Source organism: Heteronotia binoei, chromosome 2 (genome assembly GCF_032191835.1).
Source record: "Heteronotia binoei isolate CCM8104 ecotype False Entrance Well chromosome 2, APGP_CSIRO_Hbin_v1, whole genome shotgun sequence".
Lineage (NCBI taxonomy): Eukaryota > Metazoa > Chordata > Lepidosauria > Squamata > Gekkonidae > Heteronotia > Heteronotia binoei.
The window spans coordinates 93,582,608-93,610,056 of NC_083224.1; the positions used below are offsets into that span (position 1 = coordinate 93,582,608).

The 27,449-nt window shown below is 42.9% G+C and overlaps 1 protein-coding gene across 1 annotated transcript in view; it reads left to right on the forward strand.

Annotated features, from left to right (window-relative positions):
* Positions 1–27,449, forward strand: part of SZT2 (SZT2 subunit of KICSTOR complex) — a 139,239-nt gene that overhangs the window by 29,643 nt on the left and 82,147 nt on the right. Inside the window, exons 10-25 of the mRNA XM_060233013.1 lie at positions 10,438–10,669; positions 11,077–11,206; positions 16,125–16,267; positions 16,432–16,584; positions 16,946–17,060; positions 19,528–19,733; positions 21,774–21,998; positions 22,231–22,309; positions 22,609–22,700; positions 23,466–23,634; positions 24,671–24,791; positions 24,874–24,987; positions 25,514–25,711; positions 25,786–25,889; positions 26,532–26,673; positions 27,216–27,344. Of these exons, the coding sequence (XP_060088996.1) occupies positions 10,438–10,669; positions 11,077–11,206; positions 16,125–16,267; positions 16,432–16,584; positions 16,946–17,060; positions 19,528–19,733; positions 21,774–21,998; positions 22,231–22,309; positions 22,609–22,700; positions 23,466–23,634; positions 24,671–24,791; positions 24,874–24,987; positions 25,514–25,711; positions 25,786–25,889; positions 26,532–26,673; positions 27,216–27,344 (2,352 nt within the window). The remainder of the gene's footprint in view (positions 1–10,437; positions 10,670–11,076; positions 11,207–16,124; positions 16,268–16,431; positions 16,585–16,945; positions 17,061–19,527; positions 19,734–21,773; positions 21,999–22,230; positions 22,310–22,608; positions 22,701–23,465; positions 23,635–24,670; positions 24,792–24,873; positions 24,988–25,513; positions 25,712–25,785; positions 25,890–26,531; positions 26,674–27,215; positions 27,345–27,449) is intronic.

A 27,449-nucleotide genomic window follows, 5' to 3' on the forward strand; every position in this document is an offset into this window, starting at 1 on the left:
TATTCTCATTTGCAATTATTATGCCATTAAAGGTTTGGTATGGTACAGGTGGTTGAAAGGAAAGCACAGACCTGATGACTTGCAAGACTCATTGTCAGAACAACAATCCATGGTTTGTTGTAAGGTCTGAATGCAGCCACTGTACTGGCCTCAGGCTTCCTGGTCTGCTGGTTTCCTTGACAGCCAGAGCTTACTCTGTGAATTATCACTCAACATGGTCTGGAGCTGGCTTGACCACTCAAGTAATGTAATGTAATTAAAATTTAATGTAATTAAAACTTGACAGGTCATAGTTGTAGCAGAATAATTAATTTTCAGCAGGTCTGTGTCTTAAGATGGAGAGATGTATCAACTGTGTAGGCTTGCAGCCCTTTCTCTTAGAATGTCACCACAACATTGGTCATCGCCTGTTTGTTGAGGCAATCATTCAGCAGATTGACCACAAGCATTTAATAAAAGTCACCATAAGTACTGAGAAGCCATGGACTGAGTTTCAATTCACAGATTATCTCTCTCTGGTATTTTTTTGATTTGTGTGTGCATGTGTGCAAGCCTGTAAGTCTTCTGGCTATCCCTATTGGGTCATGGAGGACGTTCAGAGAAGTGGCTTGGTACAGCCTGCCTCTGCCTCCTACTCCTGGTATTCCAAGAAGGTCTCCCATCCAACTATTTGACAGAGTCAGCCCTGCTTAGCTTCTGAGATCTGACAATATCAGACTTTCCTGGGCTATCCAGGTCATGGCACAATTCACAGATTCTCAAAGTTGGGTATGTTATACAAATTGTACGGTTGACTTGCATACATGTCTCCCCACTCCCCCCCCCCCCAAATCTGCAAATAAGTAAAGTGAGATACAAGCTTGTTTATATTTGTTCAAATGCAGAGTGTCCTGGTAATTCGCAATCCTTCTCTTTCCACTTTCTTTTGAGGTGGAAATTATCTCAGATACCATGGCTGTGGAGGTGGCTAAATGAACTTGCTCCCGCACTATGCATACAATCTTTCTGGCTTTGAGATTACATGGCCAAGCTCAGAGAAGTTTAAGAATGTACCAGTGCTAATGGTCTTCCTCTCATATTTGTGTAATAACTTCCAAAACTCAGCTTTTAACAAATAGTGTTCTGGCCTCAGGCTTCCTAGTCTGCTGGTTTCCTTGACAGCCAGGACTTACTCTGTGAATTATCACTCAACATGGTCTGGAGCTGGCTCTAGCACCCAAGGCTGGGGCCTCTGTAAACTGTTTGATTCCACGGCTGTCTTCCTAAGCCTCAGCCTGAGTAGGCTGTGAGGTAGTTGTTCCCAGCTGCACTACCAGCAGGTGCTAGAGTTCCTGAAGTTGTGCTGGGTTCCAGCCAGGAACTGCCACCAACACAGCACTGTTTTAGCTGAGCTACTAGATTCTGTACAGCCGGTCTGGTGCCTCACCTCCTCCATACCACTGCAGCCTGTGTCCTCTGCTGCCATCCTTCGTGCAGAGTGGGAGAGAATCCTGTGGTGCAAAAAGCCTGGATTCAGGTGCTGCACTGTGGAGGCTTGGGAGCTGCCTCAGGTGCTCATGGCAAGGTTTCTGTTGCAAGCTCTGGCATGGTGGCCTCTGGTGCTGGTAGTTCATTGTCTACAGAGGCCTATATGATGCTGGTCCCTCTGGCACTTCTCAGCCACTGACCTTGGCTCTTTGGGCTCATTCCTTGAGGACTCTTGAGTTGGAGTCACTGAGCTGATCGGAGGGGGTCATGATAAATAGGGCTTTAGAAGATGTTATTTGTAATAAAGGGATATAAGCATTCAGTATTATTAGCTGCCCTGCCACTGCTATTATATAAAGCCCATGGTGTTCTCTTCAAAATGTTCTAGGAGAGGAAGATCAGATGGTTGCGGTTAGAAGCAGGGATGCTTGGGGGAATATAGACAGAAAGTAGCAGAGTAAAGTGAGATTAGGATTGTTCTGGGAAGGCTTTGACAGAAAACATGAGGAAAGCAGCTTGACAAAGTGGAGAAGGGAGTTTCTTTTTCTGGAATTGCTACCGATCAACACGCAAGTCTCCCACCTCCTTCTTCCCCCCCTCTCCCTCAGCAGCAGCAGTGCAGGGTAGCAGCTGTCCAGGAATCATGACAGCTTTCCCAACTACAGAGATCAGTTTTTCTTAGGGTTGCCAGCTTCAGGTTGGGAGATATCTGGTGATCTGAGAATGAAGCCTTGGGAGGATGAGGTTTACAGAGGGAAGCAACCTCAGCCAGAGTACCATGCCATGGACTCCATCCTCCAAAGCAGCCATTTTCACCAGGGGAACTGACCACTGTCATCTGGAGATCAGTTGTAATTCAAGGTTATCCCCAGCCCTTACCTGGAGTATGGCAATATTAATCCCCCTGGAGGAAATGGCTGTGTTGGAGGATGAAGTCTATGGCAATAGACTTGTCTAAGGTCCCTCCCCTCCTCTAACCATGTCCTCTCCAGGCTTCACCCCTCAAAACTCCAGGAATTTCCCAACCTGGAGTTAGCAACCCTACCTCCTTTTCAACCAACAGCCAACCTACCCTTATCTACCCCTCTTGTCTTCAGCTTTCTTACTCCCTCAGCAGCCTCTACTTGGGAAAACTAGTATTTCTCTATGGTAGGGACCAAAGCACTTTACATTATTCTCTCCTCCTTTTTATCTGCAGAACAACACTGAGATAGGTTAGGCTGAAAGTATATGACTGGCCCAAAATCAGCTAGAGGGCTTCCTCAAGAACATATGGTTTGAGCCTAGGTCTCACAGACCCTGCTTTAAAGCTCTAACCAGTACATAAGGTTACCAAGTCTTACCTGGCTGCCAGTGGGGGATGCTTCTTGCATGTTTGAAGTACACGCAATGTGATGATGTCACCCAGATGGGACAACATTGCACCAGGCATGATCTAGCATTTGAGTAAAAAACCTCTATGGTCCCATAGAGTTTTTACCCAAATGCTAGAGCACCCCTGTGCAATGTGCCCAGTGCAATGATATCACTTCCGGGTGATGTCTGGTGCTGACAGCTATTCAGAGGTGGGAATCCTCCTGCCAGTCAACTCCATGCCAGTGGGTTGGGGGCCCCAAAACCAGGGGAACCCCTGCTCCCAGTGAGAGGCTGGAAGTCCTACTGGTACACCAAACTGGCTTTCATAAGGTGGCTGCCATTGAACAGTAGAAACCTAGTTGAGTTGTGCAAGTTGCATGGTATCAAGTCAACCAGAGGGTGCTGCCAGACCTAGTTTTGCCAGACCTAGTTTTGCCAGCCTCCAGGTTCTGGAGATCCCTCAGAATTACAATTTAGCTCCAGTCAAGAGAGATGTATCCTCCTGGAGAATATGGCTGCTTTGGAAGGTGGACTCTGTGGCATAAACACCATGCTGAGGCATCTTCCCTCCTCAAACCCTCACCACAAAATCTCCAGGAATTTTCCAACCTGGACCTGGCAACCCTAGTCAGGCTTGGCCCCAGTTAATTCTTCCTCAAAGACCAAAATAGACCAGGAAAGGGGCTTGCTATTTTCCCTGCCTTTTGCTCATAAAAATCCAGCCTGGAAGGAATATTGTGCTTGCCTAGCAACATTCACTGAGGAAATTTGTGTGTTAAAGCTACAGGTGCTCCTTTTAACATTTTTGGATTTTTTAAACTTCCCAACATATTTTTTTACATTTCACATTTTTCTGCAAACCTGGGGCCCTTTTCAGGTTTGTAGAAAGCTCTGTCTTGCCTGTTCACAGCTCCAGTCACCAGATCCAAGTATCCAAAGATTTGACCAACTTAATAATACTTTTCTGAGTGAGTCTGCAAAGATATTTTTAATCTTCAACTATCTGATTGCAGTGCTTAGATTTTCATGGAACTCAGAATATTGTGGCCAGAATGGAAAGGGGCATGTCACTGGTAGGTTGTCATAGGCTGCAAATGCTTTTTTACATCTGGAAGTTCTGTACGTCACAGTTTTGAAATATGTTTGTCTGTATTTTAGGCTTTTGTCTTCCAAACCAGATGCAACAGAGAATATAAAGAAATGCATTATTCCAGCAGAATAATTGAAGCTATAGTGAATTTGGGAGTTTATGATTATTTTCAAAGGAATATTTGCCATTAAATGTTGCTCAATGAAGAGAGAAATAAAACAGGCCTTCCTGCCATAGAATCAGAAAGGTCAAGTCTGCCTCAGAAATGCCTTAAAAATTAAACTGAGTTGACTCTATAGGCACCCTCCAACATACTCTTAAATTTGTCAGGGTCTTCTTCTATGTACTCAGTGATGATATTCACCATATAGCCTTTTAAATCTGCCTCTTTTCAGGTACCCCTCTCAGACGAACTTGTGATTCCATCAACTTACAATCGTGTATTATGACCTTTTCTTGAAGTTTTAGCAAGACAGAGGCTTGTGTATCCACTTTCATCTCTACCTCCTTCACTTTATTTTGAGTCTCTTCCTTAAAACCCTCTATCTCTTTCCTAAGATCTCCCACTTCTTTTTAAAAATCTTTTTTCATTGCCAAGTGCAATTTGTCCATTGCTTTTAACATTTTTGCCTCCAGAGCATCAAATTGGGACTGCATCTTATCAAATGATTGGGCTCTTGCACGTGTTATTCTTTCTACTGACATATAAAAAATCACCAAACCTTAAAAAAATCCCCACATAAAGTTTAGCATCCAGTCCAATAGCTTAGAGCCAGTTCTTTCAGATGAGACTAATTTCGTTTTCCTCCCTTCTTCCTGAGCAAAGATATTGAATTTTAACAATTTTGACAGTTTTTCTCCCTTTTAAAAAGGCAATCGTTATTTCTCTATGGTACAGTTCCAGTCCAGAGAGGTCTCTCTTAGTCTTTCTTGGTCTTGGACTCAATTCCTTCCTGGTTCAAAGGTCGGATGTCACAGCTTTTGTAATCCTTATAGGCTCTGAATTATTGTCCAGCCCCTTTTAGTTTCACTTCCTGTTACAGCTTAGTCTAATCTCATGTCTAAGTCTCGCAGTTTTTTGAGCTACATGAAGAAACTGTAACCACAAAAACCCAAAACAATATGTCTTTCTCCAAATATCTTTGAAGGCAATTATTTTTGCAGCATTTAATTTTCACAGGCTGAATTCTTTTCCTACTATGCCCCCACTCAGCTCAGTTCATTCAAAGTTCCACAGTTTATAGGCATATATACATGGCAAATCTCTTTTCTTTCTTCTGCGTCACCAGCCTCGGACTGCCAACCTTCATTCTTATCTTAAAGTTCTTTTGCTGTTGTTCACTTCCAAAGCCACAGAGCTCAGCTTAACAAGGTAAATGTGTTTTTTTTTTATTCAATTATGCTTTGCCTTCGTCTGTTGATAATCCACTTAGTGTTTAAACTATATTCATAGTCTCTCAGAGTGAAGATAAGAATGATGAATGTACCTTTTAGATGTTCTCAACTCCCCCGGCTCACGTTTCCTTGCAATTAAAGTCAGTCCATCTAGAGTGTTTGGATTCCGACAGCCTTGAGTCACTTTAGAGTCACTTTAGAGTCACTGCAGACGATGGTTGACAAATCCCATTGCCGGACATCAAGAACGGAAGGAGTCAGTTCCCTGACCCCCCCAGATCGATATCAACAGCTTTAAGGGAGAATAAGTCGTCTTGGATTAACCCTTGCCTAGGGTTAATGAGCATAGACCACCACAGAAAAGAAGGAGAACATTTCATTGGATTAAAAAGCAAAAATGTAATATAATTTGTTTACAGGAAGTTCATATACAATGCAAAGACAGTAAATTTTTGTGGAATAGAAATTTGGGGTTGGAATTTTTTTCATTAGCAGAGCAAAAGAAAAGAGGGGTGGTCTTTTACATCAAAGAACAACTTGAGCCAAAATTAATCTTTAAAGATAAAGAAGGAAGATATATTGCTGTTGAGGTGACGATAGAGGCGAAAAAAACGTTACTACTAGGACTTTATGCACCCAATGGCGCGAAAGACAAATTTTTTAAAGACATAAATCGACAAATGGATGAAGAGACGTATGATCAGGTATTGATGATGGGCGATTTCAATGGGACAATACAAAATAATCTTGACAGATCAAGTTCAAAGAAGAATGATAAAGAAGGGAAGCTGCCCAATTCTTTCTTTGAGTTGATTAAACAGGAAAATCTAGAAGACATTTGGAGAAAGTTCAACCCTGATGTAAGAGACTATACATTTTTCTCAGCAAGGCATAATTCTTTTTCCAGAATTGACATGTTATGGGGTTCCCAAGGCTTGGGCCTCATAACAAAAAAAAATTGAGATTCTTCCAAAGGTTTGGGCGGACCATAATCCAATATGCTGGTCTACAAAATTGCAAAGGAAATCAAGAAGATGGAGAATTAATGAGGATTTACTACAAAATAAAGACATTGTGTCATTCTTAGAAAAGGAGACTGCAGCATTCTTCCAAATAAATGAAATGGAGGATATGGAATTTCAAACAGTATGGGACACTTATAAAGCAGTAATGAGGGGTATATTAATTACATTGAATAATAAAGACAAAAGAGCAAGAGAAGAAAGGCTGTCAGCACTGCAAAATGAAATAAATAAAAAAGAAAAGGACTTGAAAAAAAGACCAGGGAAGAAAAAATTAATAAAAGAAATTACGATATTACAATCCCAAGTTAAACATTTGCTGAATAAAGAATTAGAATGGAATTTAAAAAATTTGAAACAGAAATCGTTTGAAAGTGCGAACAAACCTGGTAAATATTTGGCCTGGCAACTAAAAAAAAAGAAAGAAAATAAGACTATAAATAAAATCATGGCAAATGGGAAAACAATAGTGGATCAAGAAGGAATTAAAAGAGAATTCTTTAAATACTATGCAAATTTATTCAAAGGTGTGAACATAAGTAAAGAAAAAGTGGAAGAGTATCTACGAAACATTCAGGTGGCACCTTTGACGGAATATATGAAAAAGACATTAAATGATCCAATAGAGAAAATTGAAGTAGAAGCAGCAATAAAAGCAATGCAAGAGGGTAAAGCTCCAGGGCCAGATGGATTTACATCAAAATTTTACAAATCTCTTAAGGATGAATTAACACCCAAACTGTTGAAGTTGTTAAATACGATAAGAGAAGAAGGGAAAATCCCAAAGACCTGGAGGGAAGCTGTAATTTCTTTGATTCCTAAGGAAGATAAAGATAGCACAAATGTAAAAAATTATAGACCACTCTCATTGTTGAATAATGACTATAAGATCTATACAAGAATTTTAGCAGAGCGATTGAAACAATACTTGATCAACTTTATAAACAAAGACCAAGCGGGATTTCTTCCTAAAAGACAAATAAGGGACAATGTAAGAGCTGTTGTTAATGTCGTGGAATATTATGAGAAGCACCCAGAAAAAGAAGTGGCCTTATTTTTTGTTGACGCAGAGAAAGCCTTTGACAACTTAAATTGGGACTTTATGTTTGCGGTAATGGAAAAAATTAATTTAGGGGAACAATTTATAAAAACGACAAGAGCAATATATACAGATCAGCATGCAAAACTGTGTATAAATGCAGACCTTACCAAAGAATTGAAAGTGAGTAAAGGAACAAGGCAAGGATGCCCGCTATCACCATTGTTGTTTATAATGACTCTTGAAATTCTGTTACAGCAAATTCAAAAAGATGAAGAAATAGAAGGTCTAAAAATCAGAAGATTCTCTTATAAATACAAAGCTTTTGCAGATGATATAGTGTTCATAATAGAGAATCCGATTCAAGTGTCACCATTGCTGTTAGCTAAGATAAAAGAGTACGGAGAACTAGCAGGATTATACATAAATAAGGAGAAATCGAAATTCCTCTGTAAAAACATGCAACCAAATAAAATAAAAGAACTACAAAAGGTGACGGGTTGTGAAGTCACAACCAAAGTTAGGTACCTTGGAATAGAGATAACAATGAAGAACATTGATTTATTCAAAAACAATTATGAAAAACTGTGGTGTAAGATGGACAAAGATTTGATGAAATGGAATAAGCTCAACTTGTCTTTACTGGGCAGGATAGCTGCAATTAAAATGAATATTTTGCCAAGGATAATGTATTTGTTTCAAACCATCCCGATTGTAAAAGATGCAAAACAATTTAACAAATGGCAAAGGAAAATTTCTGATTTCATTTGGGCCGGAAAGAAACTAAGGATAAAGATGAAGATCTTAATGGATGCCAAAGAGAGAGGAGGTTTCCAACTTCCCGATCTAAGATTGTATCACGATGCAGTTTGTTTGACATGGATAAAAGATTGGATAATGCTGTTAGACAAAAAACCTTTATGGTTAGAAGCTCACGGAAATAGATTCGGCTGGCACGCGTACATGTACTATGGGAAGAATAAAATGGATGGTTTTTTCTCTCACCATTATGTCAGAAATACTTTACTAAGTACTTGGATAAAATACAAGAAATACGGGGACGAGAGAAAACCGCTATGGATAGTGCCAGCAGAAGTAATAAAAATAACAGCTGAATCTGAAGAAAAAAGAGAAATGTCATATAATCAACTGCTTAAGATTCAAGGAGACAAAATTGAATTAAAAACCTCAGAAGAGTTAAATAACAATTATGATTGGTTTCAAATGCAACAAATTAAAAGTTTGATGGAAAATGACATAAAATCAGAGGGAATTAGACGAGAACAAACAGAACTGGAAAGGGTCTTGCTAGGTGACAATGAAAAATTGATATCAAAAGTATATAAGTTATTATTGAAATGGTCTACAGAAGAAGAAGTAGTAAAGTCTCAAATGGTCAAATGGGCAATCAATGTGAACAGAGAAATACAAATGGAAGCATGGGAGCACCTTTGGAAGAACTCAATGAAGATATCAACTTGTCAAAGTATCAAAGAGAACTGTTTTAAGATGATGTATAGGTGGTATATGACTCCGAAAAAACTGGCTAAGATAAGTAAGAAAATGTCGGATAGATGTTGGAAATGTAAAAAACATGAAGGTTCTTTCTTCCATATGTGGTGGACATGTGAAAAAGCGAAAGAATTCTGGAAGATGATACAACAAAAAATCTCCAAAATTTTGGGCTACGATTTTAAGAAAATTGCAGAGACGTTTTTACTTGGATTACAATTAGAAAAATTTCCAAAAGAAGATAGGACTCTAATCTGGTACCTGTTATCAGCTGCTAGGACTTTATACGCGCAGCTTTGGAAGCAAGAAAAAATACCAGAGAAATGGGATTGGACCATGAAAGTCTTATCGTGGTGTGAAATGGACAAATTAACCAGAACACTAAGAGACTATGATTTAGAGATATTCAAATGGGAGTGGAGAAAATTTAAAGGATATATGGAGAAAACTTGGAAAGTAAAGAAACATTGGACAATTTTTTAGTTGTAAGAATATATATATTGAACTTTGAGCAGTTAGAAGTGCCTTTAGTATTGGTTTGAATTTATAACCTCGGGGAAGTCAACATTGAAGGGAGGGGGGATGGAAATGTCATATGGGTTAATGTGAAAAAAAAATTAAGAAATAGTTAAGTTTTGTAACCATATGCTACCAATAAATTGTTTAAACATAAAAAAGAAATGCCTTAAAAATTGAATTGCTCTGCTGAAATAAAATATTTTGGTGCTTTGCAAATGTATTGGTTCTTTGCATGAAATAAGGGATTAGAAGAAGATGATGACGATATTGGATTTATATCCCGCCCTGTACTCTGAATCTCAGAGTCTCAGAATGGCCACAGTCTCCTTTACCTTCATCCCCCGCCCCCCCCCCCCAAAAAACGCGGACACTCTGTGAGGTAGGTGGAGCTGAGAGAGCAAATGTCCTTTCAAGGACAACCTCTGTGAGAGCTATGGCTGACCCAAGGCCATTCCAGCAGCTGCAAGTGGAGGAGTGGGGAATCAAACCCAGTTCTCCCAGATAAGAGTTCACATACTTAACCACTACACCATACTGGCTCTCAATTAAATATAATCTCCAAACCACTTTGAAATTAAAGCTAATCTCCAAGCCACTGCTGAAGCAGATTACTTTTTGGGCATAATAGTAGGGGAGTGATTTTCCTAGTTACTTTTCTGCAGAACTTTTGTAGGATATTCATCTGTTGGGGGAGAGACAGAGGTTTGGCTGAGAGTGCCTAGATCCATGTGCTTTTAAATCACACCATGGAAAAATAACTGTAAAGGAAAATGTGTGAAGGAAAACAGACAGCCAATAAAAGAGTGAGCTGTTGAGAGTCCCTGTTAAGAAAAAGCAAACAAGTGTGAGTGTCTTGCTCCTGATCTTGTGGTAGTTTTGATATGGTATATGTTAGAGGCATATATTCGGGACTTCTTAGGGATGAAGCATGTCTTTCATTCCTAAGCACATTGCAACAAAGGCCTTGGGTTGGGGCGAGTGTGGGTATAACCCTCACAGGGCCATAATTCTTCATAGTCCTATTGTATTCATTGCAGGTGGTTCTCAACTAGAAGTGAAGCTGGTCCTGTTGTGGAAGCACAATATGAGGATTGAGTACCTGGCAGTATCTTCATGGCCCCTAGATCCTTCCAAACGTAGCACATGGGTTGAAGTGACTATGGAAGGCAGCTATGATATCTTGCATGACATCAGCTGCACCATGAGGAAGCCCATCACTAGCCTGTACCGCACAACTGTAATTCGCCGCTTCTGGAACACCCTGCAGAGGTGAGGCTGACTTTGCAACAAGATTTATTTGTGTTTACCCCACTAGTGGAATGGAAACCCTCACCATGCACTTGCACACTTCCTTTCAGTGGGTTCAAGCAGCACACATCTTTGCCCTGTTGAGATCATGGTTACATAACATGTGCTTTAAACAAAGAAAGTATTTTCTGACCTAAGGAGCAGTGCTGCATTGCTGTCTTGCTTCTGTTCTTAAAAATCATTTCATTATCTGATTTCCTATGTGGGAGGGAAGTTAACTTCATTATTGAGCAAAAAATTCAGCTCTGCTTATGGAGAAATAACTAGTGGGAGACAGTAATGATCCCAGGTACTTAATGTTTTCTTTGCACTGATGTGATGTGGAATATTTGTTTTTGAAACTGGTTGCAGTGATTTTATTTTTTCAGCATCAACCAAACTGACCAGATGCTGGTTCATCTGCAGTCTTTTGATAATGTCCCAGAGCACTTCACCATCCCTGAAAGCACCAGAAATGGGGTGCCACTGTTCTACATTCCTCCAGGATCCACCACACCGGTATGCTGTCTTCTCACCCTGAACATTTCTTAAAATATTGGAAATGTAATTCTCACATCAACTTCAGCAGCTGCCTAGCTGGACAATTCCTTCCCTCCTCCCCTTGTAGAGATCTGAGGTTGTGCTGTTTTCCTGCTCTGTATGTTGATATCAAAGGGTATGTGGATATCAAAGGGTTTTTAACCCTTTTGGTTAAAAAATGTCAGTATCATGCTACATGTAAGAACTATAGACTCCAGTCTTGTCTCTTTGGTACAATAGTGCATGCATTAGCGTAAACTTTAATAAACCTGAGTAGGGTTCTGAATAGATCTGCTTAGTATTGCTGCCCGACCTGGGATCATCTTGTTGCTCTAATATTCCCCTTGTCTTACTGACATCTACAATGGGGAAATGTATGTCCTTGAAGGCTACTCATTAAAGATCCTGTAATGCATTTATGCCCCAGTGCAACAGCAAACTGAAAGCAGTTCTTTTAAAAAATTATCACAGACTAAGGTGTTTTCCTGCCTCAGTTCCCTGGCAGCAGCCCCACCCCAAGCAACCAGGACTTTTGCAGGGGTTTTTTTAAATCAGCAATTGAATCTGTGTATCAGATCTCTGAATTCTCAGCTTTCATTTTAAAAAGTAAGTCTCTGTCTCCTTTAGTTGTAGAGATGTACCTTTCCCTTTATATTTTCACAATGAAAAAGCTAGAGACTTTATTTTTAATGAATGCTGGAGATTCCTAGAACCTGATGCATGGATCATTCTAATGATTGTTCTATTTTTTTAAAAATGAAAGGGCCCTCTAATCATGTGGATAGATAGCCACCGTGTGAGGCAGGAGCTGCCATGATAGCAGAACTGGCAGAATCTCAACTTTTCTACCACATGGAAACTCTCCAGGCTTTGCTATGATCTTTGGCAAATCTTTACAGAAAGCGAGTTTGGGAAAGATTGAGAAAAAGCTGCTGAAACACCAGGAGGTTCACAAATGCATCTCAGTGCTGTGGGTAAGTGGGGGGAGGGGGGCAGGGAACCTCACTTCCAAACAGCATCAAATCTGGGGCAAATGACTTATGTGGAAATGGCCTAACCTATCACTACTTTCAGAAAGGTGTTAGGTTGAATTTTAGTAACCACCACAGTATCCCTCTCTATTATCAATTAATTTGGTAAATAATATAATTTCTGTTTGCACTTATATTTACTAAGATGCTTCTGATGTATCTGCCTTTCTTTGACTATGGAAGCTGATCAAAAAGATGTTCCTCAAGGTTATTCTGCAGGCAAAACTTACTTGCTCCTTTTTAGTTTCCTGCTTTGAGTACATGTAATTCTATATGTACCTTTCTGCAAAGTCTACACAGGAAGAGAGGAATGTTCTTCACAGCCTAGCCATCACATTGGTGGTTTTATGTATTGGTAGCATTTCTGACTTATCTAATTATATGTAAACTAGGAATAAGGCCCATTGTGTTGGAAATTACAAAGAGAAGGCATTCGCTCCCTCTAACTTTGGTGTCTTCCCACCCACCCAAGGCGACTGTTTTCTGTAGGGGTTCACAAATGCATCTCAGGGCTGTGGGGAAGTGTGGGGGGTGGGGAAACTCATTTCCAAACACTTCTGACTTTAGCTTTCCATTTCCTCCCCACTCCCAGCCTCCACAATCTTTCTCCACAATGTGAACCTAAGCAGCTCGCATTCTCCTTTTCCTCCTTTTGATCTGCACAATAATCCTGCAAGGTAGGTTAGGTTGAGAGTCTGAGTGATCTGAAATCGCAGCATGAACCAAAGCTGGAGGGAAGTGACCACAGCAGGGTATTATGACAGGGAACCTGACCTCTGCCATCTGGAAAGCATTTGTAATTCTGAGTGATCTCCATCCCTCACCTGGAAATTGGCAGCAGTGGTTCCCCAGGAGGAAATGGCTGGTATTGAGGGTGGAGTCTATGGCATTGTACCATCCCTCCTCAAACCCCACACTCTCCAGACTCCAGCCCTCAAAGCTCCAGGAATTTCCCAACCTGGAGTTGGCAACCCTATCTCCTTCCCAGCAACCGTAGCAAGCATCTAGGCCTTGGGTGGCCAACCTCCAGGTGAAGCCTGAAGATCTGGTATCACAACTGAACTCCAGACAACAGATCTGTCTACCCCTGGAGAAAATAACTGCTTTGGAGGATGGACTCAATGGCATTATATTCAGCTGAGGCCTCTCCCCTCCCCAAACCCTGCCCTCCTCAAACTCCACCACAAAATTTCCAGGAATTTCCCACCAACCTGGAACTGGCAACCCTAGAGAGCACTGGGCCCAATGAGTTCTCCCCAAAGGCCAAAAGTGGCCTAGGAAGGGCCTCCTCCCCCTGCCTTTTAGTAAGAGAACCAAGGTTGGCTGCATTTTACTGACAGAAGCAAACTTAGTAGCCTAGCAACAGCTACTGTCTGGCAGTTTCCCCAGTGGCCCAATCCTTGTCTGTCCTGGGGCTGATGATGGGCAGGGGAGAGGAGTGGACCCAGCCAATGGCATGCAAGTTTATGGAGTAAGGTCTGTTGTGAAGAAAAATACAATGGCCTTTAGAAGGAGGCTCTGGGCGAGTGCCCCCCTTGCTGTCTTCTCATCCACTTAAGTGAAGGCATTCACTCCCCACCCCCCCACTTCAAGGGGAGCTGATCTCTGCCATCTGGACTCCAGACAACTGATCTGTCTTCCCATCCTGAAGAAAATAACTGATTTGGAGGGTGGACTGTATGTCATTATATTCCTCTGAGGCCTCTTCCTTTCCTGACCAAAGCAGCCTGGGTTGCCTAGCAACAGTCTCCGGCTAGCACTTCCCAGCAGGGCCTGGCCTCCCTGACTATTTCTGTGTTCCTTGGAGGCTACATTTGCTGGGAGGTCTTTCGTGAGGCCACAGTAGCTCTGAAGCCCGGTTAACAGAGAGGACACAGAGAAGAGTTGGAGATGTGGCTGTTTCTGAGGTAAGACTGCTTTTGGCAGTGTGTTCAACATTCCGGGGTCAGGGGAGTCAGCCAGTGGGGGGTCAGAGACAGTGACTGACATGTTGGTTGCGTTTTACTGACACAATCAGCTTTGCTGTCTCGGAACAGCCACTTAGGTGGGAGAGAGGAGCAGACTCAACCAATGGCACAAAAGTACTCTTGATTGCTAGTTTGACATGCCAAAGGCTGATACCACACAGTTCCACTAAGACCCAACGAGTTAGGATGGTCCAATTTGCAACCATGACAGGAGAATTATTACTAAAAGATACTAGGAATAAGGCCCATTGTCGAAAAAAAATACAACTGGCTCTAGAAAGAGGCTCTGGGTGGAAGCCCCCCTCACCTTGCTGTGTTCCCACCCACTCAAGTGAAGGCATTCACTCCCTCTCCCCACCTCCAGGGAAGCTGAACTCTGTCATCTGGAGAGCAGTTGTAATTCTGAGTACTCTCCAGTCCTCACCTGGAGATTGACAACAATAGTTCCCCAGGAGGAAATAGAACGAATGGCATTGTACCTGTCTGAGGTCCCACCCCGCCTCAAACCTCATCCCCTCCAGGCTCCACCCCTTAAATCTCCAGGAATTTCCTAACCTGGAATTGGCAACCCTATCTCCTTCCCTTTATCTGCACCTACTTCAGCTTTCTATTACCTCCCCCTCCCTGCAGTCTCTACATAGGAAAAGGACAGTCTTTCTCCACAATGCAGTTTATATCATCTACTACATTACATCAGCACCATAGAATCTCCAGGAATTTCCCACCAACCTGGAACTGGCAGCTCGAGTCAGGAGTGGCCCCAATGAGTTGTTCCTCAGAGCCTTTTAGTGATACCTTTCAGACCAACAGTCTCTCTCTCATAATGTTGTTGGACTTAAATCTCTCTCTCTGTGTCTTGCTTGCCTTCCCTTCCTACCTCTCTGTATTTGGTCTGCTGCCAGGGGACACCATTCTCTCTCCTATCTCTGGCTGTTCCCTTTTCATAGAAGGAGAGGAGCTCTCAGCCAATCAAGGGAAGACTTTATCTGGCTATTTCCCTTCTCTGTGAAGCAGTGAGACAGGCAGCTCAGCCAATGAGAACGTAAGGAGAGCCAGCAACTGCCAGAACCAAGGCAGGGGTGGGTTGCCTTTTACTAACAGAATCAGCTTGGCTGGCTAGCAACAGCCACTAAAGTGGGAGAGAGGAGTGGACTCAACCAATCACATGCAAGTACTCTGGATTGATGGTTTGACAGGCCAAAGGTTATGCAGAACAATCCCAACCAATGAGGGAGCTCGGTTTGCCAAGACAAAGCAGCTTTTTATATGTATAAGATAAGAAGTTTTCTAAATATTGATGGTTTGACAGGCCAAAGGTTATGCAGAACAATCCCAACCAGTGAGGGAGCTCGGTTTGCCAAGACAAAGCAGCTTTTTATATGTATAAGATAAGAAGTTTTCTAAATATTGTTGGTTTTGAGCAAAGTGTGGATAATGCCACAGGTATAGTATATTTGACCAATTAATTTATCTCTTGCTCATACATGTTGAAGTCATTTACATAACATCCAAGACTATTGTTTTGCATGGTTTGTCAATCATAGGCAGTCTAGATAGCAGCTCTTTCCATGACCAGAGTGAGAGCAAATGGCAGAATAGAGTGCTGGGATGGGGAAAAGGTTTGAATCATTTCTTGGTTTGTTCTCACTGTGTACTGACTATGCTCTTAGGAGAGTTTTCCCACACGTAATGATGGAACCCAGACCAATATAGTGGCAGCAATTAGTGAGTTTGCAGTTAGATTTGAGACCTAATAAAGATTATCACGAGCTTCTTTGTGATTGTATCATTTACCTTGTTGTTTAAATGATTCTCCTGACTCTGCCTTCCAGAGGAATGGGGCTTCTCTCCCTCATGGAGGAAAGATAAGATACTTATGGAGGATTTTGTTTGTTTCAGGTACTGTCATTGCAGCACAGCAGCTCAGACTCCAGCCACTCACAATTCGCTGCTTATTGGAAGCCCATCCTTTCCATGGATGCTAATTTTTGGCAGCGGTGGCTGCATATGCACCGCATTGTTATTCTCTTGGAGCATGACATGTACGTGCAGGCTGGGTTGCAGGGGGGCTTCTGTTGTGGAAGCATACACAGAGGTGACAGGATTTGTGCCATGAAGCATCTCCTGTTGCTGAGTGCCATATTTTCTGTGTGTTGTTTGGGAGGTAGCTTGAACAGTGTGTAGTAATTCTTTGGTATATTTACAGGCCAGTTCCAAAGCATTTGCACACCCCAGGCAGCAATGGCCGCTATAGCACTATCCAATGCCGCATCTCCCACTCCGCGCTAACTTCTTTGCTCCGTGACTGGAGTAGCTTTGTGTTGGTCGAAGGCTACTCCTATGTCAAGCTCATGTGCAGGTGAGGTCATGAAATGGGTCTGAGGTGCTGCATCCTAAGGCCAGCCCAGAAAGGGGCAGAGTCTCATGAATTCTGAGCAGTTAGGTGTAGCTTGTGCCTGTTAGCACCAAGACATTGGGGCAGTGCTCTAAAACCAGCTTGTTGTTCATCTCTGCCAAGATTTAATAACTGGAGATATCAGTGGACTGCCATTATCAGAACATAAAACAATTCCAGCCCCAACCCCATACCACTGTCCTTTCATTTTTCTTTTAAAGAGAGTAATGCCTCTAGCTTAGAAATTCTTTGTCAGACCTACATTTAGGCTCATTGCCATTGTGAGACTATTCCACCTGCTATTTGCTGTTCCTTCATTCTATAGCTCAGAGGATCTGCCTCCATTTTCATTTTATGTGGTACGAATAATTTCCAAAGCCCCCTGCATGGTTCTTCGGCTGGGATTTCCTATTGGGACACTTGCAAAGGTCAGGAACAAAGTAAGTATCAGATTTCTTTTCTTGGCTCTTAGTATCTTTTTTTTTTTTGCTGTCAAGTCACAGCCAATTTATAGCAGCCCTATAGGGTTTTCAGAGTAAGAGATGTTCAGAGGTGGTTTGCCATTGCCTGCCTTTGTGTAGCATCCCTGGTGGTCTCCCATCCAGATGCTAACTACGCCCAATCCTGTTTAGTTTCTGAGATCTGACGAGGTCAGGCTATCTTGGCCAGAGCAGTAAATATCATTGGTGTACACTAAAAGGGTAGACATCTGTTGGACTGATGTTGAAAGCTTAATCACTTCCAAAGAGCAAAGCTTTCACCTGGGCTTTTAGCTGCCTCTGAATTCATTCTTGGGCTTATAGATTAAAACAGGAATGTTAAATGTGCAACCCGCAGGCCTAATCTGGCCCCCAGAGAGCTCCAGTCAAGCCCACCAGCAAATGGCCCATGTCTGCTTCCTTCTCCCTCACCTGCTTCCTTTGGTCACCATTTTTGTGTTTCTCTGTGCGATGCAGCCAAGCCAATTTATTTTATTTATTTATTTTATTCTATTTGTATCCCGCCCTCCCTGCCAAAGCAGGCTCAGCCTCTTACTCTTTCCTTCTTCCCCCCTCCCTTTTCCCCAAGGGAGGAGGAAGGAGGAAGAGCCTCAGTCAATGGAGGGCTTGGCTCTGTAGCTCTACTGTGAGATTGATAGTCTGACTCTCTTAATCAAACAGGAGAGCTACAGAGCCAAGCCCCTCCATTGGCTGAGGCTTCTCTTCCCTTGGGGAAGAGGGAGGGGGAAAAGGAAAAGAGCAGAGATTTCTTTGCTCGGCTGCCTCAATCCTATGAGAGAAATGCAAAAAACCTGTCTAAGACCTTGAACACAGTTTTATCAAGGTATGAGCTTTTTGCTTTTGCCTTGCTATGCGCACTCTCTCTCTCTTGCTCTCTCTCGGTTCTCCTAGGTGCAACTGTGTTCCCTCCCACTTTTCACTGTATTCATGCCCTGGTTCAGTCTTTCCCAATAGGAAAGCAATGGGAACTATTTAGATGAGGAATAGCTGCAATTCACAGTGAGGTGGATTAGGCTGAGAGTGTGTGTCCAACACATTTCCTGTGTAGACTGGGGGTTTTGAACCTAGACTTCCCAGATAGTAGGCTGATAGTGACCACTATACATGACTGTCTCTCTATTCTTGCACTGTCTCATAGGAGTTGCGGTTATTTTTCTGGGGAATATTATAGTTTTATAGATAAACACCTAGCCCTCAGTCTATGTCATGGTGCCTTCACATGTTCTTGAACAGCGCACAAAGCAGCTTATGTACAAAAGCTCACAATGCCCAGCCATTTCATGTTTCCCCCTGGGTCTTAGGTTACAGAATATTGACCATGAGATTTCTGTAATGAATGTCAAATCAAAAGTAGGCTTGCAATTTGCAGATAGACACCTTAACAGCATAGTCAAGATTACTGCAGCACATTGTCTCCAGATTTTGATGTAATAATTCAGAGCAAGAGCTGTCAGTTATCAGACTGTTAAACAAAATACTGCAAACATGCTAATGTGTTAAGCATGTTTTATTTTAAGTAAAAAAACTTTAGTTGTGTTTGTCTGTGCCCTATAAAGTTTATATCTGTGCTACCTGGCATTACATTTTATGACACACTTGGGCTGGCCCAGCAAGGTCTCATTTATGTCAGATCCGGCCCTCATAACAAATTAATTTGACCTGGATTAAAAGCTTCAATTCCAGGATAAGTAACAATAGAATTAGCACTCAATACTATCTGGAATACCTCATCCTCTCCCTTCCCACTGACAGGCAGGCTTTGGAAACAAATTTCTCTCAAATTGGCATGGCATTTTTGAAGCTCATCCAGATCTTGCTGGACATGTTGGCAGTTTGTAGACAGATGACTCTGAAAGAAACTCCCTTGTAGGGCAGTTGGTCTCTTATTTTAAATGATCTTTGATGTGGAAGATAGTACTGTTGGCCAGAGCAAAGTAGCATTGGAGAGATTGTGAAACTGAGGTGGCTAGTGATGAGCAAACTCCCTATGGTTAAGTTCATTTCTGCAGTCTTTCCTCTTAAGCACTTAAAATGAAAGATTTGAAAAAGGATGCAGAAACTGTGATCCTCTGACTCACATCAACCCCACAGATCCTCTCTCATCCCTTCCCTTCTCTCTTTGCAGTGGGCAAGGGCAGGGTGGTGGCAGCAGGAGGATATCTTTCTGGAGAACTATAAGCAAACCCGGATGTGAGTGAGAATAAACCCAGGCCAAATTTGAAAGTATGCCGGCTCCCCTCACATTGGGGTGAGGCATGATGAACTGTGGGACTTTTTATTCCAAACTCTCCCAATTTGAATGTTGTTCATTGTGGTCTATGTAAAGAAAAGTCTTTAGAAGAGCTCCCTATCAACTGTTCTTCATATGTAAGATGTTCTTTTTGTATATGTTCATTTATTTCAACAGATAATGGAAGAATTACGAGATCGTATCTTGCAGCTGCGCTTTCCCCACAGAGTTCAGAGTAAGGAGGCCACTCCAAAAGTGAAGAGGAAGGTCCTGGGCAGCAATTCACCCTCAAAGTCACCTCCTGTGTCTGGGGTTCAACCAACCCTGTCAGACAGACCTTGCCTTATAGTGCTGCACAAGCCTTTGGAGAAGCTCCTCATCAGGTAGTACGGATGGGGCATATATATTTGTTTACATTCACAAAACATTCATTCCTGAGAACTTGTTGAGTCTGCAGCAGGCAAACATTGCCTTTTTTTTAAGTAAACAAAGGTTTAAAGGATGATTAGGGATTGTAGAATCTTTCGGGCTCAAGTGCCGTGTTCTACTGGAGAAAGTTTTTCTTCCAGACGTTTCGTTCTCGGCTGCGGAGAACATCCTCAGTGGCATTGCAGCCGGAGCAGGTGCTCTGACCTTCTTGGTTGCTGTGCATTGAGTGAGGCCAGGGCTGCTGGAGAGCTGCTATTTCTAGGCTGGAGGGGGTGTGGTGAAAGGGCAATAGGTTTGTGGATGTGCCCATTGTTTGGTGGGGCTTCCTGGAGGGTAGTGATAAGGAAACTGGCTGTTGAATGTGACCATTGTTCTATGTTAATTGCTGGGAGGGTTGGAAGGGGTGTGAAGAAAAGGAAGATGGTTGTTGACTGTGCTGATTGTTCTGTGGAATATGCTGATTGTTCTGTGAATTTCTGCAATTTATAGTCTGTAGGGTGTTATGCAGAGCTGGATACCAAGATTGGTGGATGGAAATGCCTTCTTCCTTTCTGTTAAAGTTGTGCTGGTGTTTGTAAATCTCAATAGCTTCTCTGTTCAGGCGGGTATGATAATGTGAGGCCATAGAAAGGACTTCAGTTCTTTCAAAGTGGTTGACGTGGTCTCCTTCTTGAAGTGCATGTTCAGCTACAGCTGATTTTTCTGGCTGAAACAAGGGACAGTGCCTCTTGTGTTCGGTGAGGCGGGTGTTGATACTGCGATGGGTAGTGCCAATGTAGACTGCACCACAGGAGCAGGGTATTTTGTAGACTCCAGGGGTTGAAAGTGGATCTCTCATATCTTTGGCCGAGTGCAGCAAGTGGCGGATCTGTTGTGTGGGTTTGAAGACTGTGTCAACGTTGTGGTGTTTGAGAATTTTGCCAATGCGGTCGGTGACAGATTTTATGTAGGGCAGGAAGGCTGTACCTACATTTGTGTGTGGCTCGGGATTTGGTGTGGATGGTCTCTTGGGATGGAGGGCTCTTCTAATTTCTTGTAGGGAGTATCCATTGGCCTGCAGTGACTGGTTGAGATGGTGTAGTTCCTGTTGGAGTTGGCTTGGTTCACAGATGCGTGATGCTCGGTGGATGAGGTTTTTATAACTGTACGTTTTTGGCGAGGATGATTATTGGAATTCTTATTTAGATAGCGGTCAGCGTGTGTGGGTTTCCTGAATACAGTGTGGCCGAGTTTTCCGTCATTTTCCGTTTAAAGGATGATTTCAGAGGAAAAGCATACCAGGGCTTGGAGTTGTCACAGAGTTGTCTTCTATTCTTCATACATCTCCTTCTCCCTGTTTTATGTTTACTATTCTTTGTCCTGCAGGTGCCCCAATCTTAGTGTCTGTGCTCTGCGCTTTTTTCCCTTTCTGTGCTTGCATTTTACTATTGCTGGTTTTTTTCTGCTTTTAAAACCCTAAATTATTTCTGGAATTTAGGGAATTGAGCTAATGATGCAAAATAGTCCCCCCCCCCCAGTTTTTTGCTGTTAAATCAAAGTAGATTTATAGTGACCCAGTAGGGTTTTCAAGGCAAGAGATGTTCAGAGGTGGTTGGCCATTGCCTGCCTCTGTGTCATGACCCTTCATGTCTCCCATCCAAATACTGTCCAGGGCTAGCCTTGCTTCTGAGATCTGAAGAGATTGGACGAGGCTGGACTATCCAGATCAGGGCAAAGTTTTGGCTTCATTTTATTTTGGGAGCAGAATTTACATTGTCTTAATGTAGAATTTAATTGCTTCTGATTTCTTTGCTAGTGTGCTCATAGTCCTTTTTCTGCACAGTTGGATTAGTATGGCTTGTGTGATGGATGGAACTGAAGCTTAGAAGACACAGAGGTGGCCTACCAGCTCCTCAAGGTGTGGTTCATGGACAGCAGCAGTGACCTATATAAAGTACAGAAAGCTGTGCTGTTGATTTGCTTTCTCATTTTTGCTGCTTTCTCTCTCTTTCCAGATATGAGAAGCTACCCTCTGACTATCGTGTGCCATGCCTCTTACCCCTGGAGAATCCTCCAATGTCAGGCCCACTTACCATGGTAGCCAACCGTACAGCTTCCTCCACCTTGGCCTCCTTGTCTCGCTATTTCTATCACCAGCGCTGGATCTGGTGTGTGCAGTCAGGATTGGTACCTGCCTTGCCCATTACAGCTGTGGCACAGTTGTTATCCACTCTAACAGAGTAAGTGAACCTCTCATCTGTAGGGGGGCTGCAAAAGTAATTGTGATGCTAAAGACAGTTTGGTTGTTTTTGGGTCATCTTTGTGTGAGCAAGTCAGTTACCATTGCTAGCGTAAGATATGTAAACATACAACTATGTTTTCAATAATGGAAGGAGGGAATAGAGAGTATTGAAATGTCAAAGCACTGCAGGGGGTGCCCGGTAAATACCACTGTTCTCTTTGGATCTGAAGGGTTCGTTTGTCTGAGGGCTTTCATTTTGCATCCAGTAGTGATGGGATTATCAACATGGTGCTGGAATTCCCCATGCGGGTAAGTCTTTTGTTTGATAACTGACTCTAAAAATGCAGCATGATCATGCTCTCAACCAAAAGTTGCAACAGAAACTTAGAGATAGATACAGGCAAACCACATGCTAGATCTGTTCTTGACTTAACTCACTGGCTTTGGCCAGTAAAACATATTGAGCCATGGAGCTGTGTCTAATGCAGCAAGGTGAGTGCATGTTATAGTGCTTACCTGCTTCTCTACTAGCATCAAGATTGCAGGGTGATGCCTTGGAAGAAAGGTGATAGAGTAACAGAACAGGCTCACATTTTTTTCTTCCACAGAGTGATTCCTCAAGAGACCGTGGCAGTGAGACGCTCACTTGCATTGTCCAATATGTTCTGTTTCCACCACATTCTACTTCTACTAAAGACAGGTAAGGGAAGGGAATCTCATCAGGGGAATCCAGGAAGGGATCCTGCCACTGCAGGCAGGAACAAGGACTCATGAAAGCTGTTGGAGTTTGGGGGCAGTAAACAGTAAGGCTTTGGGGAGCAGAAAGAGTCGTCATAGCGGAGCACTCAGGCATGATCTGGCCATGCTTGGTGCTAGAAAGTGCCTTCAAGTTGCAGCCAACTTATGGAAACCTCATTAGGGTTTTCAAGGCGAGAAACCTTCAGAGATTGTTTGCCATTGCCTGCCTATATGGAGAGCCAGTTTGGTGTAGTGGTTAAGTGAGCGGACTCTTATCTGGGAGAACCGGGTTTGATTCCCCACTCCTCCACTTGCACCTGCTAGCATGGCCTTGGGTCAGCCATAGCTCTGGCGGAGGTTGTCCTTGAAAGGGCAGCTGCTGTGAGAGCCCTCTCCAGCCCCACCCACCTCACAGGGTGTCTGTTGTGGGGGAGGAAGGTAAAGGAGATTGTGAGCCTCTCTGAGACTCTTCGGAGTGGAGGGCGGGATATAAATCCAATATCATCTTCTTCTTCTTCTTCTTCTTCCTCTTCCTCTTCCTCTTCCTCTTCCTCTTCCTCCTCCTCCTCCTCCTCCTCCTCCTCCCCTGGACTTCCTTAATGGTCTCACATCCATGTACTAGCCAGAGCCAATCCTGCTTAGCTTCCGAGATCTGGCGAGATCAGACTAATCTGGGCCATCCATGTCAGAGCTTGGCCATGCTTATATTATCTCATTTGCCCTCAAGTTTCTCCACAGATGATGACAATGACACAGAGGTAGAGGCCATTGAGGTGGACATGGAGCTGAACCTTGTTACGGAGTGCTGGGTGGAGCCACAGAGTGGCTTTGTGGATAATTCATCAGACACCTGGCAGCATCTGCATGGCCTGTCTTACCAGAAAATCCCCAAAGCGGTATGTTTCTGTGGTAGGGGAAGTATAGAAGGCAACTCCTGTAAGGGAACCTCTGGGATCATTGCCTTGAAGGCCAAGGGAAGTGAGTTTGTCAACATGCTGCTTGGGTGGGGAGCCTTTGCTACCAGCATAGCTCAAATTACTGTTGCTGTAATAACCACTTGCTGTATCTCCCCAGATTTTGACCATATCTGGGGTATAGGCTTTTCTCTTGGATGTGTTATTTGAAAATGGATGGATTCCAAGGATTGATAATTTGTATGGCTAACATTTGTATAGTTGGCCACAGTTTGCCTCATAGCTCTGTGCCTTGAGTGCCATTTGACATACTAGAGCCATTTAGATCTATATGTAACCAAGTTGGCCAACCTTGTTGTAGTGGCACTTGTATAAGCCCATTGTAGTTCAAGGAGCAGTGGTGAACCACAGTTTCTCCATCTGTACCCAGGATGCCCTGTGGGTTAGACCTGAAGAGGGTATTGGTACTGAAGAAGTTCTCTCAAAAACATGTTTTTTTCCCCTTAATGTTCACCTATCTCTTATTATTGCACTTTGAGAGTGGATTTTTTTCATGTTAAGCTGATAGACCTCATATTGGAATGTGAGGAATGTCTGTATTGGACACTTGCTGCCCCACACTGCTTGTCAATTGGCCTTGAGATGTATTGCTTCCCTTCAAGGTCAGTTATGTGGAAAGTATGTACTCACTCACAGAGGTGAAAATTGTGTAATCCTAGAATAGTTTATAGCTCCTTGCAACCATCTTATTATTGAACCTCTACTCAGGCTGGAATGCAGAGCAGTGCTGGGTACATTAGCTAGTTGTAGGAGACAGGTTCCCAGTCAGCAGAAGGGGCATAAGGGTGTTTTTTATGACCTGTTGGTTTCTTTTGTGTAAATTACCAGAGAGATTTCAATAAAGCTGTCTGTTTTCCTTCACCGCTTGCATGCTTATTGCCTCCAAATATCTCAGTGGAAAAAAACCTTTTGCCTCTTGGCAATACACCTGTGTCCTAACTTCAGGTCTATATTGCAGCTTTTCCCTCGAGACTTGATGTGCATCCATACCATCCTTGCCTTTGAATATATCAGCCAGCTGTGCCAGAACAAGGACTGGATCTTCCCAGCATGTGACCCCAAGGTTACTGCTACTGAAGGTGATTCTGCTAGCAAGTGCTTTCCTACATGGGCTGTGCCTGTGGGGCCTGGCTGGGTTTACAGTTCTGGTTCTTGTTATAGGTCGTGACACTGGCAGTAGTTCGCGTGTACATGAGATTCCTTTCCAGTTTGACCTCATGAAGCTGCTCCCCAAATGTCAGCAGATTGAAATGTTCTTCTTGATGCTGACAGGAGGCAAGTGTTCCTTACCTTTGAAGCTTTTTGCTGATGCCCTCTGAGGACAGGCATAGAGGAGAAGGCCATGGCTGACTCAGGTCCAGAGCATCTCATCTTAGCTCAGAAGCCAGTTTTAGTGCTGCTTCTCAATTACTTGTAAAACAATAATAAACAAGACTGAGTAGAATGTGTAGAATGTGCACTTCTCACTTCTGAACTGTTTTCTATGTTAAGATGCAGGGTTTCCAAATCACAGGGTACTAAAGTCCTAGTACATCTCTTTTAGAACAAATTCTTCCTATGGTTATCGTTGCATTTGAGAGTGGGAGTACAGATAAAGATGGAGAGATGCTCCTTGATATAATAGTTCTCTCTATAAAGGCATTTCTGTTGTTTTCAGCTGGTCTAGAAGGAGACAGAGTGAATGAATTTTGCTCTCCTTAGCCCTGTGAGGTTGCCAGGTTGCTGCAATGTGGATAGGTGTTTTGAGCTGAAACACAAGAGAATTGTTTTGCTCACGCTGGTGACTTCTGTCCTGTAACAGAGGATGATGGGATCACAAAGGACTCTTCTTTCCTGCCTAACGAAATGCTGCTTAGCCTCTTTCATGGCTGCCTCCAGCATGATCTCAGCGACAGGGAAATCACATTGTCGGACACAGATCACGTAACTTTCATGGAGCAGGTGCTGCAGAGGGATCGAGATGGCCACCCCCCTCCATTTATGCTCCCAGTGATCCAAGGTAAGAGGAACACATGAATTGGCATCTGCCTTGCTTCATTCCTCTGATTTCTGATATTCTTGTTTGTCTTCCAGCAGACCCTCCGAAAACCCCCATGTCCTTGGAGCAGAAGGATCCAACCAGCACTTACCACTCTGTTGGCAACAAGGACATGGCTGCTTCTACAAATGTCCAGCAGGTACAGCACCCTTGTGAGCTCACTATCACACTGCCAAAGTTGCCAAAAAAACCCAAGATGTGGGATGCCATGTTCTGGATCCAGTAAATAGTCATTCTTCTGCAGTGGAGAGGTTTACCTCTCCCACTCTGCCTCAGAGGAATTATCTAATGCTGAAGAGAGGGGGCTTTATGTCACATGGGCACTTGTGAAGCATTTTCCAAAAGCTTGGTCTGCAGCAAATATTGTGTGCAGAAATCCAGCTGTTTATTTCCCTGGAGGGTGGAATGGAAATACATCGTTACACTGACTGAAAGGGAGCTTTAGATCTTCTTTGGTGCTGCAGTTCTTTTGCTTTAATCATGTTTGTGTCCAAGACTGTATCGGGACATTTTGGTTGGATCAAGATTAAGTTTTCTAATATCAAAATGGTAGTTGCCTGTTTCCCCCCTCCCTCTGTAGCCCACTAACCTCCATGAAATTGCTTCTGTGTGATAAGGAATTATATGGAGGAGGGAGAGGGGTCTGCAATGGGAAAGGGCAGTTGATGGAAAGTGTAGATTTAGTCAGGCTCCAATCCTTTGACTGCTTCATAAGGATGGGGAGCTGGGCCACAGTATCTGAAAACCATGGCATGATAAAATTGGATTTGCTCTGTCTTAGACTCCAAACAATATGAAGGGGTCAGGCGATGATATCTCACCAGCAGGTGTGTCTGAAAACCGCTTCCCCCAGTGGCGATGCTATGCTAAGCTGGCCAATCCACAACATCTTTTTCTCATCTTTCTACCAGCTACATTCTCAGGTAAGGGGGCTGGACAGTTGCCAGAAGAAAAGAAGATCCCTGTTCCTCATACCATCCAATAGTTGGGCAGATATAGAAGAAATAACTGTGCCAAAGAAATGAAAGTTGAATCCTGCCACTTGTATAAACCATACAAATTAAGCAACTTTGCATATATTTGCTTGCTTTGCATAAATTATTCTGAGATTTCATCAAGTATGAAAACTTGATTTTAAAACAGAGAGAGCCAGATGCTGAATAGTTCCTCCAATGCTGCGTTCTATCTTTATGTAATGTAATAGGCAAATTGTACCATAGATGTAGTTCTGCCTAAACTGATTGCAGTATTTGCTATAAATATAATTGAGCACATACATTGCTGATGTTCAGATTAGGAAATATCTTCTTTGTGCTACCAGATATGCAGCTGCACAACTGAGTTTCCTGCAGATCCAGGTTCTCCCCTCTGGTCTGCACTGTGCAATAGTGGTGAGAGGAAGAGTGAAAGAAAGGATATATACGAATCCTGCATTGCAACGCTTTACTCCAATTTTCTTTTCCAGACATACAGCGATTGATAGCTTATGAGTCAGAAAATGCCTCAAAAGAAGTTGAATCAACACCTTTCCAAGGCGAACAGGAGCTGGAGACTACAGAGTTACTTCCGACTGTTAGTGTCACACCAGTCAATGGTAAGGAACTTGCTTTTGCAGCATAGCTAGTCTCTTGTGCTTGGGATCTTGGGTGGAGGTGTTTGGTTTTAGGCTGTGATATGCAGTGGCTCTGTAAACACAGGA